General features: G+C 43.9%; 1 protein-coding gene across 2 annotated transcripts; it reads right to left on the reverse strand.

Annotated features, from left to right (window-relative positions):
• Nucleotides 1-1,771: 1,771 nt before the first annotated feature.
• On the reverse strand, nucleotides 1,772-20,580 carry LOC146871401 (polyadenylate-binding protein 2-like). Of its 2 annotated transcripts, XM_085651044.1 has the most exons (7): nucleotides 20,309-20,580; nucleotides 11,863-11,977; nucleotides 11,672-11,739; nucleotides 9,705-9,811; nucleotides 9,285-9,372; nucleotides 4,750-4,898; nucleotides 1,772-3,584 (listed from the first exon to the last, which is right to left on the reverse strand). In XM_085651044.1, the coding sequence occupies exons 1-7, from the start codon at nucleotides 20,543-20,545 to the stop codon at nucleotides 3,545-3,547; spliced, it is 804 nt and encodes a 267-aa protein (XP_085507170.1). In that variant the 5' UTR covers nucleotides 20,546-20,580; the 3' UTR covers nucleotides 1,772-3,544. The 2 variants fall into 2 exon arrangements, with proteins under 2 accessions (XP_085507170.1, XP_085507172.1); XM_085651046.1 differs by lacking the exons at nucleotides 1,772-3,584; nucleotides 4,750-4,898; nucleotides 9,285-9,372; nucleotides 9,705-9,811 and adding an exon at nucleotides 10,005-10,462.
• Nucleotides 20,581-24,079: the final 3,499 nt, after the last annotated feature.

Here is a 24,079-nt window from a genome sequence, read left to right on the forward strand (position 1 = left end):
TTGACTGGGGGTGAGTGCTTGCAATGTTCAACACTCCGTCCATCATTTCCTTTGGTTTTTGCAAATATCACAGAATGTCAATATTAGTGAATGCGCTCTGTGAACAAGTGATATTTCGCATTTTTTCAAGTAGGGGAGCAAAGAAAAACGCATCAGATTTAGAAAAGAGAAGTTGCTTGCTTACTCCCTCAATGTGCACTCATTGCAAATATTCAGTGACCTGCACATGAAGCATGGGTTGTGTTCTTTCAAACGCCTGATCTATAGAAAACATACTGCCCCAAAGAGAAAACCGGTGTGCAAATATGTACGAACAGCTTTGTAACGTGTGATTTAGCATAGTAAACGTAAGCTGCCAAAAGTAAGACATACAGGTAGAGTTGCAAGTCTTTTTCTTACAGATCAACTGTGCTAGGGAGACGGAGCCACAATCTGAAAAACAATTTCAGTCAACAACCACAGCGCCTAGAGGACCACCCAATGGAGAAAACAGTGCTACACCAAACATGAATAAAGTGACACAAAATAATCGAATCATAGCAAAAAAGATTACATCTCATGTAGAGTTTTTGAAAACATGAGCCACACGCAAATAAGAAAGAAGCGCCTTTTATTCTAGTAAAAAAAAACAAAACACAGGCATAAAAGTGAAATCGATGGATGGCAATGCGTCCGTGAGACTAGCCCTGTGGTGGGGGGAGTGACAGTTGTGAGAGGCGCCATGAGGAAACAATCTCTCGGCATGCTGTGGCGGGGGAGCACATTCCAGGCGGGGGAGCGGACCCTTTGAAGTAGGATGCCGAGGCTGTGGCTACACGTGCACGCGCCAGTGGGCTGAAGCGCTTCCCCAAACGGATTGCATGGCGGCACGATGCATGTGATTCTGCGTGTGCTCGCCATGCAATCCACTTTTGGGAGCACTTTGAAATGCCCCTCTTACTAGAGTCTCGCATAGCGATTGCGTAAACGCAATAGCTAGGCGAGACCTAAACAAAAAAAAAGAGCAAAACCTATGGCCTACCACTGGCCACCAGGGATGAGGCGCAGGTGGAGGAGGGCCTCGAACTCAGTCAGCAGCGGCAGCTGGGGCTCAGGACATGGGCACACAGGTGGTGCTGTGCAGCGTGGGGAGCGACCTGCCTGTAAAAGGGCCGCACAAGAAAAAATAAGACTGAGGTACAGTCACCCGTGCAAGACCCTTAAACCACAACCAACCTCATTACAAGAAGAGAAGCACCTGCTGCAGACGCCCAGGCAGTAGCCACACACAACACCTATTAAGTGTGCAAAATCAGTAGCTGGGATGCATGCAGTTAAAGCTTCTTCTGCAGTGCCCATTAACGTCAGAGTATACAAATATAAAATGACTAAGTATTTGCTATCCAGATCAGGAACTTAATTGCTCAACCTCAGAATGGGTGAGGTACCTCCCTTGGCCCACTAAGAGTAAACAATCACGCAAAATTTTAATACCTTTGCAATAGCCTCATTAAGTTGTAAAGTGCAAAAGGAGGACTTTCTCCCATCACAAACAAAGTGCATTAGAACAGGGAGTTTTTTGCATTACAAAAATTAAGGTCAGTGAACCTTTTTTGGCTCCACTAAACTCCATTCATCAGCTGTTGAGGGCATAAAAAAGTTCAGAGCGGTTCAAAGCAGAATGATAAGCATGTGCCCTCAAATGCTCTAGGCTTCTAATGACACATGGAACGTGTAGTACTGGTTATCAACATTCAAACACAAAACAAAGAAGAGAGGACTGGCTAGACAGTTTCGCTCCAACATCTTTATTTTCCCCTGCCCCAATACAAGATAAAAAGAAAGTGTCTCCTCCTTAAAAAAAAAAAACATTTTTAAAAAGTGTGTAGTCCCAACGTCTATCTTCCACTGGGACCAGTGCAGTCTCCTCTGACCTCACTTCTGCCCCCCACACACTTCCATACCCCTACACCAAAAACAAATGAACTGCACTGAGTGAAGACAGCCGGAGTCACAGTAGGTGCAGTGTCTTCTGCTAACAGAAACCTGTGAAGAGAAGAATTCATAGCAAAGCAATCCCACAACAATAAAGAAGCACATTTACCCAGGATAGGGGAGTCCTCAACCTCGACAGGCCTCCTCCCCAGCCAAAACCATCCTTGTTCCCCCAAGCATACAGTCATCCAAACTCTGGTCGGTTAGGGGAGACAAATGCAGATGGGATTCAAAGCCAGCGACAGTTTAAGGGAGCATGAAGGAGAAAATCAAACACAAGGGAAGTCTGCTCTAATGAGGCTGGTGCAAATAAGCTGTGGGAGCCCAAAACAAACAGTTGCAAACAAGCCAACAGCATTAAAATACTTTGCAGTCTGCAGAGGAAAGTATGTTTTTTTGGGGTGGGAGAGGTAAAAGTGTGGCGGGGGGAGACTAAAGAAAGATGCGAAGCAGAGTAGCAACCAAAAGTGAGGCGGCAGCCCTGGTAGAGGACTAACACTAAAAACACATTAAATGGGCTAACAGCTAGGAAAGACCCACAAAGCCCAAAAAAATTAACCCTGCCAAAGGACTAGTGTCATTAAAAGTAGGCAAACTTTAGGACAGAACATAGACATATGGTGACACAGAAGCAACGGCTAAAATGATGGGACTAAGGAAAGAGACTAGTGGAGTTGGAATCGTACACAATGTGTGCCACAGGGGAACACAAACCATATGAAAGAGCTATGGTATGCAACTAAAAATAAGACATTACAATTCTAACTTTCAACATCAAGTCATTTTCAACATCGCCAAAAGGCAGAAAAACAATACCAGATAGAGAGGGAAAGGAGAGTGCAGGAAATAGTGCCTTGCACCTTACCAGCTATCATTGTGCCTGTGCATGATAATACTTCCCCACAGTTAAGCAGACCATGAAAAGGGAAGAGGACAGGAGGAGCAGTCACACACTGGGAAGGGATGGAGTAAAAGATTAGGGCAGCCAGACAAGTGGTAGGTAAACATAAAAGAGGCAGAAGGAAGGGAAAGTCAAAAAAGAGCAGGGGGGGGGTGGAGGCAACGAGGGCTCAAAGTATTGGTATTCAGAAGCGACTGATAAGCCGTCACCAGAGACTTAAAGAAGGGTTGGACCTACTTGAGAGAAGGAACGAAGAGCAAAGGGAGAAAGAATTTGAGCAGAGGAGTTAAGACGAAAATTACTGGAGAGAAGACTGGCAGAGTTAAAGAAGATGAGGAAAAAGAATTGACGAATGGCGTTGGTAAGGGGACAGGCAGACAAGTGAGGGAGAGGTGCTGGGACAAATACGTGTGTAGACAATGGGTGAAAGGAGAGGGATGCTATGCACAAACAATGTGAGCAGAGAAGGGGCAATATTGGAGATAGGGATGGGAAAGAAGGAGGGAACGAGCAGGAGTGTTCAGGAATAAGGAGCACCCCAGGTTCCCCCAGACCTTCAGAATACAGTTTCTTCTTTTCTTAAAAAAATATATTTCTTTTCATGTCTTCTGTTCTTTTTTTGGATTTTTTTGTTTTTGTACTTTTGTTCCCCACGTCTTCCTAATAATTTTAGTAAGGGGAATACCATGATGTAGCTCTAGCGCGGCCTCTGAAAGAGAAGAAGCAGAATGCTAGGTAAGTTATTTGAAGGAAATCTACCCATGTAATAAAACTCTGCACTAGAGTGGGTTGGATTCCAGGGATTGTAAAGTTAAGGAGGAAAGCAGGCCTCATCCTTTCCACTGTACCAACCCTTCCAGCACTGTACATTCCCCTTTCAGCTTTGCATCCTCATTTTCAGTGCAAGGAAGATGCGCTTTCATGTTAACCATGAACAGCAATTGACTAATTTGTAATCCCTTTAGCTTTTTTTGTAACAAGCTGCAATACAGCCAAGGAACACAATCTTCCCCACTACACAGCTGATCGAGGGGGCATCCCCATCATCGTGCACTAATTCACAACACAGTCAAAGAGATCACTCAAACTCAATGATATTTTGAGTCAATACTACTTTTGACTCCCACCTTATGCTCAAGGGGACAGACAACTCACAAATCTCTCCAACTTTCCTCAAAGGATGTCATCTGCACCTTCAGCTAAAATTGTGGGCAAGGAGCTCACCTACTTGGCACTTCTTAATCGCCTCCCACATTTTATTCAGTCCTGCTGAGATGAACCAGTCAACGGTCCGCTAGCACTATTCTCTGACCGGGTCACTTGCAGTATGGTCTCAATTTGGAAGTGAAGCTACTGGTAAGCATCCTCTGCAGCAATCATGTAACCAGAAACCAAGGTTGCCCTCGTTATAATAAAAAAAAATTGTCGGCATCAATCACCATTGCATCCCAACATTCACTCAGCCCCTCGATACTTGCCAGTTACAACTGTGCTCCACTCACACCGTGTGGCTACAAGACCCAATCATTCAGTCCTCCTATTATCTTCTATCCCTGCACAGAATGCAAGGGAGTAGCATTCACCAAAACGCTGCTCAGAGTCTGAAAAGGAGAGCAGGCCTGAAGGCGAGCAGTTATTTTCCTTCCCTAACATCTGCTCCGCACCTCTAGGGACAGCTTTCACAAAAGCCTCACACTACATCATCAGTTCCATGCATCTGGATAAGGAGCTCAGAACCGCAGGCAAAAATCACTCATTAAGAACACCTACTCAGCATTTCAGTTGGCCTCTCCCACCATCACCGCCCACCCTTCAAGTTAGTGTCTGTTCAAGGAGCGCATGCCCCATACGCCAAGCACACTATCTATTCAGACCTGTAGATTCTTCCTCTGGGTCTCGGGGTGAAGCCACTGTAGAATCGGGACCGGGAACTGTAGGAGGCCACCCTGGCTCTGTACCGCGCTCGTGGGAATCCCCGATCTGTACTGCTGATACCTGGTCTGTTTGTCCGCTTGGGCACAACCTACAATAACAATAAAAACACAAGATAAAAAGCAACAACAGCACTTCCACAAAAATAGGGTTTAAAAAAAAAAAACAGCAACTACGCTACACAGCAGGGAGTAGTATGTATCTGGATGGTCAAAGAAACAAAGACTGAACAGAAAACCAAAATTGTCAACCACACAAAGATCAGAATACAAATCAGTAGCACAGCCATTTATGCCCTTTTAGTTGGAGAGAATGAGACTGGGTACGCAATTTACTGAATAACACTAAATTTAGTCATGGGACAAACACAATGTCAAATACTATCACACAAATAGTGAGAAACATGATCGTGCTGTACTATTTTCCCATCAGGCACAGGGTCAAGACTGATTTGCATATAGCTGGGTCCAAACCAGGGTGGCGTAATGAGCAGAAGAACGATTGATTTAACCCAGATCTTTTGACTGGGGTGAATGTATGATTTATTCAGCATTCCGTCCATCATTTGTTTGGGTATCACTTTTCGCCCCAAGTGGTATGGATATGCCCAGACGTGGGTCCCTTGCTCACTTTGCCACTGGATTCAAGCTAGCCTGGCTGATGAAGGGTAATACCCAGAAACCGGTTCCAGAATGCTTGTTTCCGGTCCAGGGAGGACCTGGCTTGGCAGTTCGGGCTGGACTGTTCCGATGAGGCACAGGGTCAAGACTTTTGCATATAGCTGGGTCCAAACTGGGGTGGCGTAGTGAGAAGAAGAACAATGGATTTAACCTAGATCTTTTGGCTGGGCGTGAATGTGTGATTTATTCATCATTCCGTCCATCATTTGTTTGTGTACTATTTTCACCGTCATCTATTACGACGACTAGAACTGAAATATATTAATTAGCCAACGTCTTCTTTTATCTGCCCAGGATCACTGCTGTAATTTAGTGTACTACTCTTACTATGGACTCCAAGGCCCAACGAACCGAATCATCATCGAGGTGCTTACATTAACAGAGCCACGGGAAGATTTGTAGCTTATTGTTGTACTCTTAGTATGTTTAACCTATTACACCCCATTAGACCTGAAATGTTATTTAACTGCCATGGTCGTGTTCGAAATGCCTAGGTTCCATGCTAAACAGTGTCTTACCACTGTTCCTAAACTGTAATACCAAGTCATAGAGGAATGCTTCCAATATATGTCTTTAATCCTTGAGCATCCTGGCCCTCACGTCTAGATGGCAACCAGAGGAGCAGCCGCAGGGCCCGGGGGAGGTTAGCGTGGTCCGCGATGAGAGGCTGAGTGGCCCATTGTCTTGCTCCAACACAGTACCCATCTATAACTGCGAGCCTTGGAAGCCTCACAAGTGCCCCAAGCTCATAGCAGTACCCTCCCGGACGTTGCATGGCCTGGGAGGGGCCAGCTGCACCTTTGGGCCCCAGACACTAGATAAGTGCACCCCCTACCCCGCACAGCCAAGACAGACAACTGCAAGCGAGACCTCCGGCCCACTGGGAGATGAGACGGTTTGCTGAATTTAGGGGTGGTCTGTGCCCTGATCCCTTCCTAGCTACCAGGGGCCAAGAAGTCTGAGGCATTTGAGCCCTCCTGGCCTGTAGGGGCCCCCACAGGTACTGTCAAAAACAGAGGAGGGGGAATGGGTCGACCATACCACTGTTGGAATGGGTGCATAAAATGTCAATGACTACCGTGATTGACAGGTCCAACAACGGCAATATTAATAAATGCAATATGAATAGATGCCATAATCTGTGCCCACACGACCATGCCAGTACCAGTCAATGCAATGTGCATTGTTAATGTAAGTCATAACCTGTACCTGCACAATGGCACAGACTCCGGCAAGAACGAGACCAATGTATGCCACAATCCATGCCTAATGTCAATACTGCAACTAGTAAGAACAATGCGAATGTACGTTTAGACTTAAGCAAACTAAACTGTCAATACGAGTAAGAACAATGTACACTGACAACTGTACGCACAATGTTGAGAATGTTAATAAAAATTATACTAGTGACTGCCATATTTTTAGGAGTTCCAATCAACTCGAATTATTGCTGATTCACCCAAGGCGACCTCCACACCAGCCCAGAGTCAGATAGGTGCTTAGAAAAGTACTACGACCCGACCCGCACCCACACCTATCGAATACCAGGTCACAGGTGGGGACTCTTAACCTAAAGACAAAACGCGCGTCCGGGGAAAATCCTGATCTAACAGATACATAGTGGCACGACAAACAGGTATGAGAAAATTGGCCAAAATAAAACAGGTTTAGCCAAAGGCTCGTGTTAACCAAAACACTGTAAATCTACATGTCACATGTAGATAGAAAAACTCAACCAGAACAGGACGTGCACACCGCAAGTAGTGATCACGCGCTCCTCACGCCGGACATCTGGACACAGGCCAACACAAGCTCTCCTCGAGGTAGAGAGCCATCTGTGTCCTCACCTGATGCCCACACTAGTTGATTTACAACTGATATGCTTTTTGGAATGTAGAAAATGGTTTTATTGTACCTCGAGCTGTATAAAACAGCAGCCAAAACTTTGTACACAATTTATATACCTAATGCAATGCTGCAACAAATACAGCCAATTTAGAAATTGTGTTAAGTAATATTGTGCTTTTAGATTATACAATATTGTTTATTTGGTGTTTTATAAAGCGCAAACTAGACCAGAAGCTATCAGAACGCTTTACATGATCAATTGCATTTTTGTTTTACTACGCGCCTTTACCAGCATTTTTAACAGTCGCCTATATGTGCCTGCAAACAAATGAACACTGGCATTAGTTAGTTGTAGGAGAATTGACACAAAGGATTCTGGATTTATCGAAGATGTTTTGAAATTTTTTAAGAATAACTTTTGCTACTCAATACGTTTTGCATTGCACTGGTATGCGGGTGGGGTTCAAGCAGTTCTGGAGAGGGCCTTTGACATAAGGAGGAAAGGTGTGTTTACATGACATCTTAACATCTGTAAGTTTGTGTTTAGGAGCTACCTGTGTAGCCAAAAGCATGCCTGAAGTATAGCTTACATTTACTTCATGCACATCAGTGATTTCAGCTGAAATATGGGCATATTCATAACATATACTATAAACATAGTAAGATGGAAGGATGGTTTAGCGAGTTTAAGGGTCACCACTGAAAAATGCAGTGAATGGAAGGTCAAGCGGTCAAATGATTTTTTTTTTACCTGGGGTATAATGCAAACAAGCTGCTTCTTACATTAAAATCACACGCCCTCTTAAATGTACCATAGTTAATTGAAAAAGTAATTATAGTTTGTTATTAAAGCCAACTAAGACATGGAAGGAGAAATTGCTATAGAACCAAGATCCGATCCCCCAAAAAAGGGGGTGGGGGGGGGGGGGGGGGGGGGGGGGGGAGGGGGGAAGGAGGAAGTTGAACGGGGAAAATATAGATTTTTTAAAAACGGGGTGTCATGCACTCTAAAGATAAAGACTCCATTTCCCTACACCCCTAGAGAAATTATGATGCTCCTTAGAAACTTCAATTGTAAGGGCCCTTGCATCTATGTTTTCAATTAACTTTGCAAGGAAAGGATGACTGCAAACAAGGTGAGGCTCGCTACTCGCTAAAAAATTCAAACCAGTAGTCTTGCGAGAGTGAGGCACAAATATGGTGCAGCAGAATGGACGCCCTTTATAGAGCAAAGCTGCTGAGATTGTGTTAGGCTAGGAGGGTTCGATGTCTGTGACAACTGATCTTTGACCATGAAGACTAGAGGTTTGCACGAGGATCATGGGGGTAATTGGTGTAGAAGAATGACAGACACTCTGACGTCAAAGTATCTAGGCAGAGGTACATTAACTTTTCAGAGTTAAAATAGGCAATGTTAGATTAAAACTTCATCGAGCAGGCTATTGGCTGGTCCAGAAGGGAGATAGGCAGTAGAAAAGAGAGTTCTAGGCTGACTGGAAAAATTAACCCGTTTTGGATGTATTGAGCCTTTGCTTGAACAATTGCGCATTTGCGATGCGGTTTTGATTTCCTTAAAGCTTTCAAAGAGGCCAGGCATTGCAGCGCTCTCCACAAAAATTATGCACAAGCTTGATATTTATGCTCAAGTATTTAGATTACAGAGACAACATTTAACCACAAATTATCGGCATGTAATACGTTTGGAAATTGCCGTGATCTCACACAGCACTAATTAGGTTACTGAATATTAATTCATGAGACAATTTGCAGAGACCATAAGCAAAATCCCAAATCCTAGCTTCATTAAATTCTCAGTGAAGTCAAGAATCCAGCACATGGGGTTGCAACTAGCACAAGTGTCAGGCCATATGAGATAATTACATTTTATCCACACTTTGAGCTTGTAGGAGCAAGAGTGAGACATTTACTTTCTAAATGTGTTTGCTTACCTTGATCTGCCTTCCTCTGAAGAGGGAATCGTCTAGTGCCATGGAAGTCCTTACCGATTCCTTATCTGAGAACTCTATGTAGGCAAACCTTTAACAGAACAGGGGAGGGGTGGGGAAGCAGGGTATTCGAGATGGGGAAAAAGGACACAAAAGTTTAGATACAAAAAATAAAATTAAAATAATGCAACGTTATAGCAATTTATAATTTCAAAAAGCAGCAGTTTTCACATCATATAGGTCTATGGTGCTGCCATATCCCTTTTCCCAATATGTCAAAGAGTGCTCAACTCCCACCAACCGCCTCCTTGCTCCAACACAACAGGACCCCACCCCCCAAATCTCATCGCTTAAGCCTCACTCATAAGTCTGGAGCATCAGTCCTACCCACCAGCCTTGTTTCGAGGGACTGGAAACACTCACCCTTTTGGATGGCCAGTAAATTTATCACAGAGAATGGTGACCCTGTTGACTGAGCCACAACCATGGAAATGAGCTTCTAGCTCCTCTGCTGTAGCACCATAGTCAACCTGATTGGGTGACAAAGAGTTAAAAAAAAAAAAAAAAGGGACAGATATTTATGGTGTGAACGTGGTTAGATTTACAGAAGACATTCATTTACAGCAGTTCAATTACAGCATCCAACTCTCAAACCCAGTGGAAAAAAAAAAAATCTAACATTACCATCTAACCAGGAAAATATTAACACACAACCACTCATGGCCCACAAGCTGCATCCACGTATGGTGTGCCACAGCCACTCCTCCAACTGCCTCCAACCCCAAACAAATCAAAAACTTTGCGGAGGCAAGTTACCTACAACAAAACAGACTATTGATGTAGGGAATGCTAAATGTGTTCAGGACAAATGAAGGATGTACGTTTGAGAGAATGGAGATCAAATCCGAGGCACCTTCAGACTGTTTGGAATATTGTGCTGCTGAACCCGTTGGGGTACGACGCACTAAAGCTAGGTAATTACCAGTGGCTGTGATTAATGTAAGCATTCCATCCATCAGTTTCTTTGCATACTTTAGTGCAACACCCTGGGACCCATGCACACGATCAATGGAACCAAGCTGTACCTGGCTGATGAACTTATAACTAGGGTGAAAGCGGTCCTGGGTTGCTTGTGTCCCCGATTCAGGGAAGACCTGGCTTGAAGCAGGGTGAAGACTGACCTGCATATAGATGGTTTCAAACGGAGGTGACATGGTGTGAAAAATCGCAATGGATTGGGATACGGCCTAAGTAATAAGTATGTCATACATTCACCCCAGTATTGGATTAGGATACGGCCTAAGTAATAAGTATGTCATACATTCACCCAAGTACAGAGATCTGGGCCTAAATCCATCGTTTTTTTGCTCACCAGAACCCAGACAAATTCAAATCCGTCTTGATTCAAGCATTCGATCCATCAGTCTTTTGCATAATTTAGAGTCATACCTGTACTGACCACAGAAAAACACACTAATAAATAATACTCAGCTAACTGCTCCAATGAATGGGGTAAACCAGAGAGTTCAGGAGGCAAAAACGCAAACTTATGGGTTAGATTTTCATTATTTTGCATTAAGTTGACCATGCCCACTTATGTCAAATTGTATGTTCTCCAGTAACAAAGTGAACGCAGCTCCAAACTAGAAATCAAAGGTATCTAGAATATACCAAACCATGCACAGAGGCATTGCATTATCTCTGAAAAGAGTTCCTGCTATTGCAACAAAAAGGGCTGTTGCAGAGCTCCAAGCCAAAGCTTCGCTGGATCATACAGCACTGTTTCTGCGTAATGCAAAAGCAGAATTAGGCATTTACTGCACTCCACCCATAAAAAAAAAAAAAAAAAAAAAAAGGACAGCAGAAAAGCTTTTTATAATGTAAAGGGTTTTGTCTTCTACCCAATGCCGTGGAAAAGAAAGACAAATGCTACATCTTCACTGGGAATTTCAGAAAGAATCTTCTAGAAAAGTGTTGAAACCAAGAAAGGGGATTGTGGCGACTCATACAAAGCAAAACAATTGTTTATGATCCTCCTTCGGCCAGTAAAATAAAAAATAACCCAAGTTGGCATTCACCAATCAATCCTATTTGTTAGTTTCAAAGTTTACAATTTTGGGATATTCATGTTTTAGGATACACGTGTTCCAGAATGCTCTGTAAACGTAAGATACTGTTGTGCAGAGGGAGCTGGTAAAAGTCTACACTCCTAGGATACAGATTTCATAGTGGGCACCGTACAAACAACGTTTTAACATCGGCTACTTGCTTTCAACTTAATTCCTCATAGGCAGCACTGAGAATGTGGATTCACAGAAAAACTCAAAATCATAACCCTCTTGCCCCTGCAAGCATTTAATAGTCACACTAAAGCAAATAAAATCACTTACATTGCCTACATAGATGGACCTGGCATCAGCCTCCATTTTCTCCTCGACAGACATGATGACAGGACCAGCTGCAAGACAAAATAGAACTGGTACATCAACTACTGGGGTGATGTGCAGACAGAATTGTGATTCCCACTTTACTATGCTGAGAACTAGGAGACTCCAACAACCTTAATTGTGCAAGGACTCACCATTCCCAGGAGGGGGGCTCATGTTCATCTGTTTTTCCACCTCGTTCTGCAGTTCTTTCAGCTTCTCTGCTTCCTCCTCCATTTCCCGCACACGTGCTTTTATGGCCTCAAGTTCCTGAGCAGAAGAGAGGAAGATGAGGTGGGTGTCGAGAGAAGATAGAACTAACGGGTCCCGAGCTTGCTTTCGAGATGACGAGTACAATACCTGTGGCTCTAAAAAGGCAATGTTTTTTGACTCCCAACTACTCCAGTTTGCTTACACTGCCCTTCCAACCTGCACTTGTACATAACATTTGCATAGCACATAAAACCTCAACAGGTAAAACCGTCAACCTACAAACCATATCAACAGACTTTCCAACCAGGGGTCAGTTACATATTACCCCTCACGCTCAGGCAAAACCCACAGCTGCAGAGACCAGTGTCTGACAAACGGTTAAAACGAACAGCAGCCATGGAGGTGGTTAACACTGAGGGGAGGGAAAAAACACTAACATGCAACATTTAAGTTATATAGCAGCGAACACTTCTGTGCAAAATGCAAAAATTAAACATCGGTAGGGGAGAGGAGCAACACGTCAGACTGCAGGAGGAGGAGGGTGGGTGAAAAACAAGGATGGGGGTGGAGAAACATGGGCGAGATTAAGTAAAGTTACTTTTGGACATGCATTAATAAGAGTAAATGTCCAAAAGTAACCAAAATAGTATCTGCAGAATCCTGCAGCCAGTGGAAGCCCCAGGAGGAGGTGCTGACTAATGGTAAGTAAAGAAACATGAGACGTGGGAGCCATACCAATGGTAAGAAGAGGTAAGCAATGGGCATGCTCTAAGCCCTTAGACTTTTTTTTTTCTTTAAAACAATAGCTTTTGCAGTGGACCAAACCTAAAAATAACATGGCACACGGGAGGGGAGAAGCACACAAATGACAGCAACACAGGGAATGGGGACGAACATACAAGAACAGGAACAAAAACAGTGTGGGAGAGAACACAAGAGAAACACAGAACATTTAGGGGTGCACACATGGAGAGAATGCATGAGGTGGGAAACACATTAATGCATGGAAAGCTTGACCAAAAAGAAAAAAAGGCTCTCTAAAAGTGACAGTGGAGGGATAGAGACCAGCCAAGAGAGAAGGCAAAGAGACTATGCTCCATCGCAGGGGCAAACAATATGGGAAAGTTGGGACAAAGAAAGCCAAACACAAATCTAGCAAATGAGTGACACCAAGGCCAAGCAATAGGCTGTAAGCCCACAATAGGTATTTTTGGAACCAGAAGACTTGCACTGCCTAGTGAGCTCGATCTAAAAAGCTTGTTACCCTATTTACTGAATCGTACGTATTATGGACTATATATAGCACCGGATATGTAGACGTATCAGAATCCATTCTTATCAACTCTAAAAAGGAAGACACCAACTTTAAAGACTAATGTTTAATAACCCTACCGAATGTGATTTGGCCATGAATAGTGTGACAGCCCTGCGAGACGATGGACACACAGAAGATGCAGAGGAAGTGTGGGCCTGGAGACGACATCCTCAACAGTGATAGCTGCTACCGCATATCACACTTGAGGAACTAGTTGTGGCCCTATCCACCATATATCATTTAAGTCTATGGCAGAGGGACCGAGTGTTAGTAGGTTCTTGCCCTCATCAGAAACTAAACTTACGATCACAAGAGAAAACTGATTTTTTGCTCCATACCATACAGGACTAAGGTGGCAGGCAAGTCAAGAATCAGAGGGAGCCTGCAGTGCCAGGCTCTGGCTCCAAGTGACAATGATTTGTTGATGGACATTGGTCCACAATGGGGAGCATTGACCGTAAACCCACAGCTATCGAGGCAACTGCCAGGGGACAGGCTGACACATTATAGCTTTGGCAATTTAAACAAGCATTGGCGTAGCCAATAGGTCTCGCCTTTGGGGGGCCTTATAAGTGTTTAGCCGGAGCTATTGACTTTGCCAATGTCTTCAAGCTGTGCTGTAGAAGTGTGGCTGCAGTTCAGCACGCTGAAAAGTTATAATAAAAAAAATGTCAGAAGCATTTGTTACTTTATATATGACCAAGAAGGCATTATGTACAACTGAACGACCATAATAAAAAAAGTATTTACAATAAAAAACGTCCTTAGTTTTCTTTTGTTCTTGCAATGCTGGCAACTTGTTTCTGCCTATTCCAATGGTTGTTTGTTAAACCTTTTTTTTGAGGGGGTATTAACAATCGGAGGGTGAAGGTTGGGAACTAGTATAACACTAGCAGCGGCCAGACGTTAGGGAAGAATCAACAGATGTTAAATACCGAGAGCAGGCTGAGGTGGTGCCGAGTGATGCTGAAGTGGTAGTGGTGGTGGTGACTGGTGCGGAGACTATGCTGAATGATACTCAGGTCTTGCTGAGTGAGGATGTGGTGGTGTACTAGTGCAAAGGCGATGCGGAGTGATACTGATGTGGCGCTGAGTGATGCTTCAAAGAGCTGGAGGAAGTATTGGGAGGCAGAATTTATTCTACAGATGGAAATATAAATCTGAGAAAAAAGGTTTATTCTACAGGTCCCGTAAAGTCGAACCTCAGTGTAGAGAGGAACTAATTAATAGGGCTTGCAGACACTATTTGCGAAAGAAACGACAGCGGACTGCGCATGCACTTATGCTACAGGAGGATGAACAGAGCCCATGCCTGGCAGGCACGGACTCAAGGCGCTTGAGGCCTCCACATGGACAGAAGTCTGACAAACAGGCTTTTCCACTGCATGCTTCAGGCACCGAGAAGTACCAAGGGCACTTGGACTTCTACAACTATTTTGTACACAGTATTGAGTATTTTGAAGAAAACAAAAGCTTGTACAGAAAACATACCAGGGGAAGGGTGCCCGCTGGCTAATGCTCTGATAAAGGTTTCATAAAACAGAGATATTGGAATAAAGTCCCAGCTTACACAGATAGCATTTCTCTTTGTTCTCACGTGATTATACCTCTGCCCGGAATTCCTTCCGATGCAAAAACCGACAATGTTTACCGTAGTTGCCTGGAGAAAATCCCCCACAGCTTGAAAATGTTTCATTTTTTCAGGGTCTTAGCATTAAAGCTCTATATGATTTGCTGTTTGTCTCTATCTCTCTAGCACTGCACCGGGATGCAAAGCATGAGACAGGGAGAACACAAAGAGGATACGAGGGAACCACCAGTATAGCCTCTGCAGTGGGTTGGAGATGAACTAACCCTTCACAAGGAGCGAGCAGCTTAAGCTTAGCACATGGCAGTTTCACACAGCGCAGTCCTGCAGGCTCTACTGGAAATCTAGGGTTCATCAAGTAACTCATGGGTCCAGCAAATGGGAATCCATAGGAGTCTCCTCCTGTTCCAGGCCCAGCCTAACAGGATTAGACTATATATATATATATATATATCAACAAACAAGGGTTCTTGTGGCAACAATAATGAACTACGTTAATAATGAAAAGCACAATGGCAATAATAATTGGTCATACGAATCTCAGAAAGAGAGGAGGCCAAGTACAGTATGATTGAATATTCAGTTTGTCAATTTTAAAGAAGCTTTACAGATATATACAAATAGTGCTTAGTGTCCCCAGTGTGTAATGGAACCAAAAGACAAATTGGTGAATGTTGTGACATTTACAGCTTGGTTTCCAACATTCAGAAAACAACCATTTACAGTTCTTGGGTATACTCAGACACTGTGTTAGATAACCAGTGCTGATACAATGATTCGTTTTTAGGTCTCGCCTGACCCAGCGCATGCGCTGCTCTGGCGAGACATTTAGTATGTGGGTTTTGAAAGTGCTACCCACAGTTTTGTGCTGGCTACAAGCTTGAGTGCACGATGGCTTGCACGCGCACAGCTGTTCCCCGCATTCCCCCCTCCCTTCTCGCACATCCATCTGCCTTTCCTGCGCCAGCCTTCAGCGCCATCTCCGCGCGCATCCCTAGCGTGCTTTAGCGCATCATCGCGATCACTTTCGCTTTCAGAGTGATCGTGATGACTTTCGCTTTTACGGCCGCACGGCGTTACTTTCACTGCCGCGCGGCCAATGCTTGTTCATTTAATAGCCAGACTCTAGGGTACATACGCAAGTAGTGTAACAGGCGCTTCTGGGCGCGTTTTACCAACCTTGGAAGCATATAAGGTTTTGGATGGAGTTGGAAACTATGATGTAGTTTACTCACTGATCGCTGCAGCGCGACCATCGACCCAGTGAGCTATCTTTCCACAAGAGCCTGCACGGCACGCCATACAAGCATTTTGTGGAACCACCAAGCAGCAAGTGGCCACGATCCCCTACCGAGTCTACTCCAGTAAGATCACATTCCTCATCCTGTGCCGTGCGACGTTAGACACACGTTGTGTTATTGTGACAACGACCACAATGCTGGAAATGCCTCTGCTCCTTCTGCCTCTGCCCTGGCATTATCTTATGCCGCTCAGTGCAGATCCTGATAGCATATTCGGCTCCCGGGCTCACACAAATTGCCCTATGTGCTGCCTGGCTCCGCCCATCGTGGCATTTCTAAGCACACAAACAGGGAATGCTTCTCTCTGCTCCTTCACTTTTCCTCGCACATATCACTACTTCCCCGTGTTACTTTCACAAGACATCCACCCCTTCTTTCTCTTCAGAACACTGAAAATGCGACTGCAAACATTTCACGGCGTTACATGTACCACCTCCACCCTTCATTGCATTTACGTTTACAAAGGAGACAGTAGGTCACTGTTTGTGTATGATGGTAGTAAGCGTTGTATGCTTAGTGTAGCCACATGGATACTGACTCCTGCGCAATTTGTATCATGTGTTCAGTGCAACCAGACAACTGTAAACAACGCATCGTTTATAGTTTTCCCTTAGTGCAGTCAGACAGACTGCACACACTGGACTATACGTCACGCTTAGAGCACCAGACATACGCCTAAATACTGCACTGTTTGTATCTTGTTTAGTGCAGACACAAAAAGACATCTGTAAACTGCACTCTATGTTTATGATATGCTCAGTGCAGACAGGCAGAGGCAGTAAACATTTCACTAGGTGTTGCCTGTGCAGGGTTACCAGACACATGCACTGTAACAACTGCACTATTTTATAATGTGCCTAGTTTAGACACACAAATAATACACACTGCAATTTGAGCATCATATGCACAATGCAGCCAGACACCCGAACATAACCTATAAATACTGCACTGCGTGTATGATGTGCTAAAGGGACATGTAGACAGCCTCCAACCAATGCAAGATGTTTATCATGTACATGGTGCAACCTGACACACACACAAACTATAACACTGCATTAGTTCTATCATGTTTTGAAGTTAGACACAAACTGTAAACAACGCATAAATTGCATTACGTGTTTAATCCAATCAGACACACATACATCCTGTAAAAGAATTGCCATTGGTATTATGTGCCTGGATTCGCACTGGAACAGAATATGGGCCAGGGCACCAGAGAAAACAAGCATTTGCAATGCAATAGGTCTTGCATTTACGCGAGTTTAAGCTATTGCCATTGTAAATGACAATGCCTTTTATTTAGGTTTTAAAAATGAAAACAAAAATAAAAGGCCTTGTCATTTGCAACGTCAATAGATCAATCTTGCGTAAATGCGAGACCTATTGCATTACAAATGCTTGTATATATCAGCAGAGTTAAAAAAGGTGTAAAATTGATGGGCAGGGAGCAACCTTTCCAACCAAGGTTTCACCCACACCCGTTGGGTTTGTCGAAAATGAATCATCAAGTCTTACGCACATTTTTGAAGCAGGTATAGCAATCAATTGTAGCTGCCATTAAATGTGAATTTTTATAGTTCAGCAAGATGAGTTTAAGTTAGTCCAAATGATTATGGGAGCTGAGGTCTTCAAATATGCTGATAAGCAATGTTGACCAATATTGTAGAAAGTTATTAAGAGATGTTGGGCTGACTAAAGATTTTATAAAAACAAGCATTGGCATAGCCAATAGGTCTCGCTTTTGGGACCTTATAAGTATTTAGTTATGCAGCACAATATCCTTTGTGCAACAACATCAACTGTTGCATGGCTAAACACTTATAAGGTCCCAAAAGTGAGACCTATTGACTATGCCAATGTTTTTTTTTTATATGTCGACGGCGTTTCAACCCTTCCAATGATGCAGGGTCTCTTCAGGACCTAATAATATAGGGACCTCTGGGGAAAAAGTAAAATTACACGCAGCCACGTGTTAGAAGTGAAGAACACCGGTCAAGTGAAAAGGAAATAGAGATATACTTACACTGGAACCAGCCGGGTACTCAGTGTGAGGGAAGGTATTATCCGTTTAGGCCTCCAATAAATGTAGGCCAAGTCACAGGTAGCAGTGATATGGGTGCGGTAACTGTATCACATACAGACAGGGGCTGTAGAGGTGACGTGTAGAAGTTGCACGCGCCTGCTGCCGATTAAACCGGAAGATATCCCAGGACGGAACGTATCCAGTTACCTCGCCCTTTGTCTTTCAGAGTAAGGGAGTAGAATATTCAACTTTCGGGAACTGAACAAAGTGACTTAAAATGCACTTCACAGCATCACTTTGGTATTTAGCAAAACTACAGGTGCAATGCGTAGGGAATACCTGCGCTTTTACAGATCCCTAGGAGCGAGAAACTTCATAAAGAACATGGGGGCATATCATCAAGGTCCGGCGATAATTATCGCTAAGCGCACTTAGCGCTAGGATAATTATCGCCGGGTAATGTGGAATTTTATCGCTGAGATAGCGTGCTATCAGCAAAGCTTATCTCAAAAGCGATAAAATTCCAAGCGCTAACTGCCAAATGTGAGATTATCGCTGGAAATCCAGCCATAATCACATGAAGTTTGGCAACAGCTTGATGATAGGGCAAGGCATACTTAGCCATGATAGCCACGTTACATAGGATATCATGGCTAAGTCAGTCTTGAAGCAGGCGTAAGGAAAGTAGCGATAACAGAGGTTACCGCTACTTTGCTCGTCGCTCTGCGGGTTAGCGTGCCCATTGATAATTGGAGAAATGTCACCTAGCGACATTTCTCCAGTTATGTCAGGGCAGGAACGCCCACTTGGCATCTCATTGGAGATGCAAAGCTGGGCGTTCAGAATACAGGCGCTAATGCAAGGTTTCACGCAAGAGTGTTACCTTGCTGATTAGGCGATAAAATTATTGCCGCTTTTCGTCTGAAAACGGACGCAAAAGGGGAGATAGTACTCTATCGCCTCAATGATATGCCCCAGAGTTTGCAGGTTGGGGGGGGGGGGCTGAGAAAAGTATGTATGGCTGCTGGGTGATTCAGCCGGACCCAGGAATTAATGCTAGAATTACTGCGTGAACCCCAATGATCAATTAGTCTAACTCCATATTCCGTTATCTTTTGTTTGCTTTTTTAGGATTCCTTTTTTAAGGAAAAGCCGTTAACGTCTTCGTATATACCGTTGTCTGCCATCAGACAATACATAACAAAATTAAAATGTAAAACTAAAGTTTCATTTGATTTCTTCTACGGACCTCGACTTTCATAAAATGCTCTAAATAAATACCCAAGCCTAACTGCCATGAGACCATACGTGTGAGAGAAAAGGCGTGTCGAGCTACATTTGTTCCAGTTAGGCAATCTAAACATAATCGACTACGCACATTTTTTTACCGGGACAAAGCAAACTATAACTGGGAGCACGAAAGGAAGTTTACACAAAACAAGTAAATACGGCCATATTCTAATCTGGCTTGAAGTCTTCTACTGCTGGCAAGCCTGTTGACCTTTTAGGCCCTTTTCTAGTCATTGAAAAGGCACACGTAATCAAGGCCAATTAGACCAAAGGGGCGACTGCGAAAGAGCCGAATGTTATTTAGTGCCGGTTTATTTCACCCCCATATATTTGGGAGTTTACGTTCTTCCCCAAGATGACAAATGTCACATGGCAAAGGGGTATATTTTAGGATGGAACGAGTACGTCTAGTGCCTTACTCAACCCCCGCGAATGGACAAAATATGTGTAGGACCTAACCCAACCCTTTCACACTGGAATGGTTTTTAAAAATATGTTAAGCATTATACTGTGTCTTCTCACTGTTACATTTATGGCTCAGGAGAGCCGAAAAAAGTACTTTGAGGGTGTGGATGGTCCGTAACGTTTTAAGATTAAATAGTTTATATTGGAGTTCTCAAATGTATCAATGGCCATAGCATGGTGGCGCAACGCAGGAGGGAAAGGCCTGGTATAACAAAAACATTTTTTTTTAAAGGTACAAGTTCCCATTTCCTTTCCGCCCACCCTTCGTATCTCGGCGACCTCTTAAGGCTTTCCCATCCTAAGAATAGGCGAGGTTCGCAATATTCCTTTCATTTCAAAAGCGAGTCCCTTCTAGACCGTAATCTCTCATGGAATCCTCGATATTCCTCCTTCTCCCGGGTCTCACCGGGTCCTCGATTGTCGGCCCACCCAGCTCTCCCGGCTCCTCTTCCTCCAGCTCCTCCTCCTCCAGCTCTTCCAGGCCAGGGGTGTTGGGTGCGGCAACTCCTCGGCCACCCCTTCGATGCACACCCCGATGCTCATCGTCGTCCATGGGACCTGAACCCTCCTCCAGCAACAGCGACTCCTCGGCCAACCCAGACCCGTGCAGCCCGTTTCCGAAATCCGAACCCGCCGCCATCATTTACCACACTAAGCAACGAGGTGGGGGGGGGGGAGCAGTATGTCGAACGCAGCCAATGAGACCGTGTCAACGACTATCACCCAACCAATTAAACGCGACTTCAATCAAACAGCCAATGGAATTAGAGATAACGTCAAATACGAATCTGGTGAAAGAGAAGGAGACGGCATGTAATGGAAGGTGCTCGAATTTAGAGGGGAGTAGCCAATAGGACAGGGTGTGACAGAAACTGCTAGGAAAGCTTTCGCTAGACGCTAAACTTAGTCAGTGAATGGACGAGGAGGGAAATACGAGCTGGAGAGGTTTTTTTTTTGCATATTTATATAGCGCGAACTCGACCCGAAGGTATTGGAGCACTTTACATAACGCTGTATTTACATTACACATTCAGGCACGGGGAGATTAAGTGATTTGCCCAGAATCACTGGATGTGGACGCGACCTCGAGGCTCGAACCCTGGTTTCCTGCACCAGAGGCGGCAGCGCAGCCGACGGACCACATCGGACGGATTTATCATATGACCTGAGGAAAATTAATCTTTTAACTGCTAGGACCCCTCCCTTCAATTATTTGGCGTTAAGCCCTTCTCTTTCAGTCATTTTTAGGTCTCGCCTGAACCAGCGCTTTAGCGCTACTCTGGCGATAGCTATAGAGAACGGGGATTTGGAAGTGCAAACGAGTGCTTTTCAGGCCCCCAACTACAGTGCATGTGCGCCGGGCGCGCGCACCATTTGGCAGCCTGCTTGTACATTTCGCGGGCGCTTTGATGTTCTCAGTGAGCCGCGCGGCCACTGAGAACATCAAAGCGCCCGCGAAAGTGCACACCATTTGCCAGCCTGTGCCTCTCTCCCTTTAGAAGGCGCGACCTACCCCCTCCCTTATCCCACTTCTTGTCTTCAATTAAAGACCAGATAAAACATGCCAGGAACGTACGAGGTATTTACAAGTGGGGGTTGAGCAACTATCATTTGAGTAAGACTTGAGCAGGTCTCAAAATTGAGCTCATTTTGTGGAGAACAAGAGTCCGTCCGATTTACAAGAAAGTCACTATTGCTAAACTAACATTATGTCACTTTACCTGCAGTGTGTTTTACAAGGCCACCTCTCCTTCTGTGCGAGTTAATGGAGTCAGACAAACCTACTAATTAGCGTATGTACAATATCTTCTTAAAACGCTTATACCGTGTCTCTTTTTATAAAGTATGATAAAACAAGTATGCCGCATCTGTCTGTTAAGGTACTCGGTGAATATGCTTCAATAGCCCGTTTGGTATGTATGGTTGTGTGATTCATCTACTCTAAGAAAGGCCTCAGTTTAAGAAACGTTCACAAAGATGGGGCGTTCATTTCAGCAGCGATATTACTTATTCCTAAATTTCACACTTCAGTCTGTGTGTTTTATGATGATACACATCAATCACAGACTAACTGGCACTTATTATCAAAGCCACTGGAATTTACGCTGCAGTTGAGGACCAAATTATAAGGCAGGGTGAATAAATTCTCCAGTAACAGGCAAATTATGCGGCATAATGCGGCAGAGTCTACACTACTTTGTGATTTTAAGCCACATTGATATTGTCTGGTAAAGAGGTTTCACGTCATTAGTACCACTTTTACGCCTGGCTGCAGGAGTCGGCCTCCAGAATATGACTTGTGAATCTTTGAAAGGTGTCTGCCACCGTGCAGTCCCACGTGAGGTGTTATTTTAAGAAACCTGCGAATCGTTTTAGCTAGGAACAGAAATGTTTAAATCTGCTAATTATGTAGCAGATGGTGTTTTGTGTGGCAAGTGCAGCAAATTCATAATTATGCGTGAAATTTCAGAGCCGCAGAATTGCATAATTCCAGTGATCCTGCTTCTCCTAGTCCATTTCCGGTTATGTCCACAAGTAATGCACCTACAACCTCTGCTTACTTCCTTTCACAGTTCCCTTGGATTTATTTCTCTTAGAGTTACTGTTTTCCTTCATGAATCAGGTGGAAAGTGTTGGAAACTGATGGCATGTATCAAGCATCTGTCTGTTAAGATACTCAGTGAATATGCTTCAATAGCCCGTTTGGGATGTATGGTTGTGTGATTCATCTACTCTAAGAAAGGCCTCAGTTTTAAGAAACGTTCACAAAGATGAACTGCATCAACCTTTTTTCCCAAAGCCAGCTACTTTAGGCAACCAATGTGAATGTGTGTATATGTTTCAATGTGTGTATATGTGTTTTAACGTGTGTGTGTTACAAATAACTATTATTTATCACCACTCAGGCACAAGTGAGGTGCCCCCGAACTACTAGAAAAATATATCACGGCTGATGTGCCAAAGAATGTAGTTCCACGTTATGGTGATGTGTTTAAAAAGTCAAACAACATTAATACAAATAATGGTGTTGTTTATTATATGCTTCTTTATTCTTACAGATACCCATTGGGTTTTTGAGACTACAAGGGGCCATTACCCCTCTTTTCTGACATGCCAAATTTTGCATGTTAGTTTTTGAGAAAATAGGCATACAATATATATAAACAAGCATTTGCAATGCAATAGGTCTCGCATTTGTGAGAGTTTGAGCTATTAGCATTGTAAATGACAGTGCCTTTTATTTATGTTTTAAAAAAACCAAACATAAATAAAAAGCATTGTCATTTACAATGCCAATAGCTCAAACTCGTATAAATGCGAGACCTATTGCATTGCAAATGCTTGTTTTTAATATTAGGCATACCTCGCTGTTAAACCGTAATAATGTATTTCCCACAACGAGTCTTAAATGCTAGCTAGCATTGTTACTTCAGGCAAAAGATTCCCTCTTTTTTAAGACAAAATGCCTTTAATTTAGCTGTCTCCCACCGATTTTGTAGCTGGGAATCCTGGTTTGAGTCTCGGCGTGGGCTCAACATCTTGTGATTCTGGGAAAATCAGTTAAGCTCCCGGTGCCTACCAAAACAAGTATTTGCAATGCAATCGGTCTCGCCTTTGGGACCTTGTATGTATTTAGCTATGCAGCACATTAGCGTGGGTGCTGAAACATCTACTTTGCGTAAACCAATAAAGATCAAAATGAAGATGAGCTACACTTTTAGTAAACTCTCTCTCTCTCTCTCTCTCTCTCTCTCTCTCTCCATGTTCACACTTAAATGTCCAGAACTCCCTGGTGTTCCTTCTTCCAAGTTCAAGTATGCCTCAGCGATAACTCTGTTTCGTCCCTTAAGACCTACAGATAGTTCTGGACTGCACTTCCAAACATCAACCAGAGATGTATTAGGACTCCTATGCCCCACACCTTGTGCTCTCAAAAGGTCTCCTTTAGCCCCTACTCTGATGATCCAAAAGGCATGATGCAGCGCCTTTATAATTGTGTGTACCCCAGGATATCACATTGGCCTTCCACTGCGTCATACAGAGATGTTCCCTAGTACCTTTGGTTGCCACTATCCTCTAGGAGCCACGCAGTCTTCAAAACACTAAAACAATTATCTTATTGCGATCCTTTATTGACCCCATGAGCCTCAGATCTTTGACAGTCCCCAAACCCGAT

Source organism: Triturus cristatus, chromosome 1_1, assembly GCF_964204655.1.
Source record: "Triturus cristatus chromosome 1_1, aTriCri1.1, whole genome shotgun sequence".
Lineage (NCBI taxonomy): Eukaryota > Metazoa > Chordata > Amphibia > Caudata > Salamandridae > Triturus > Triturus cristatus.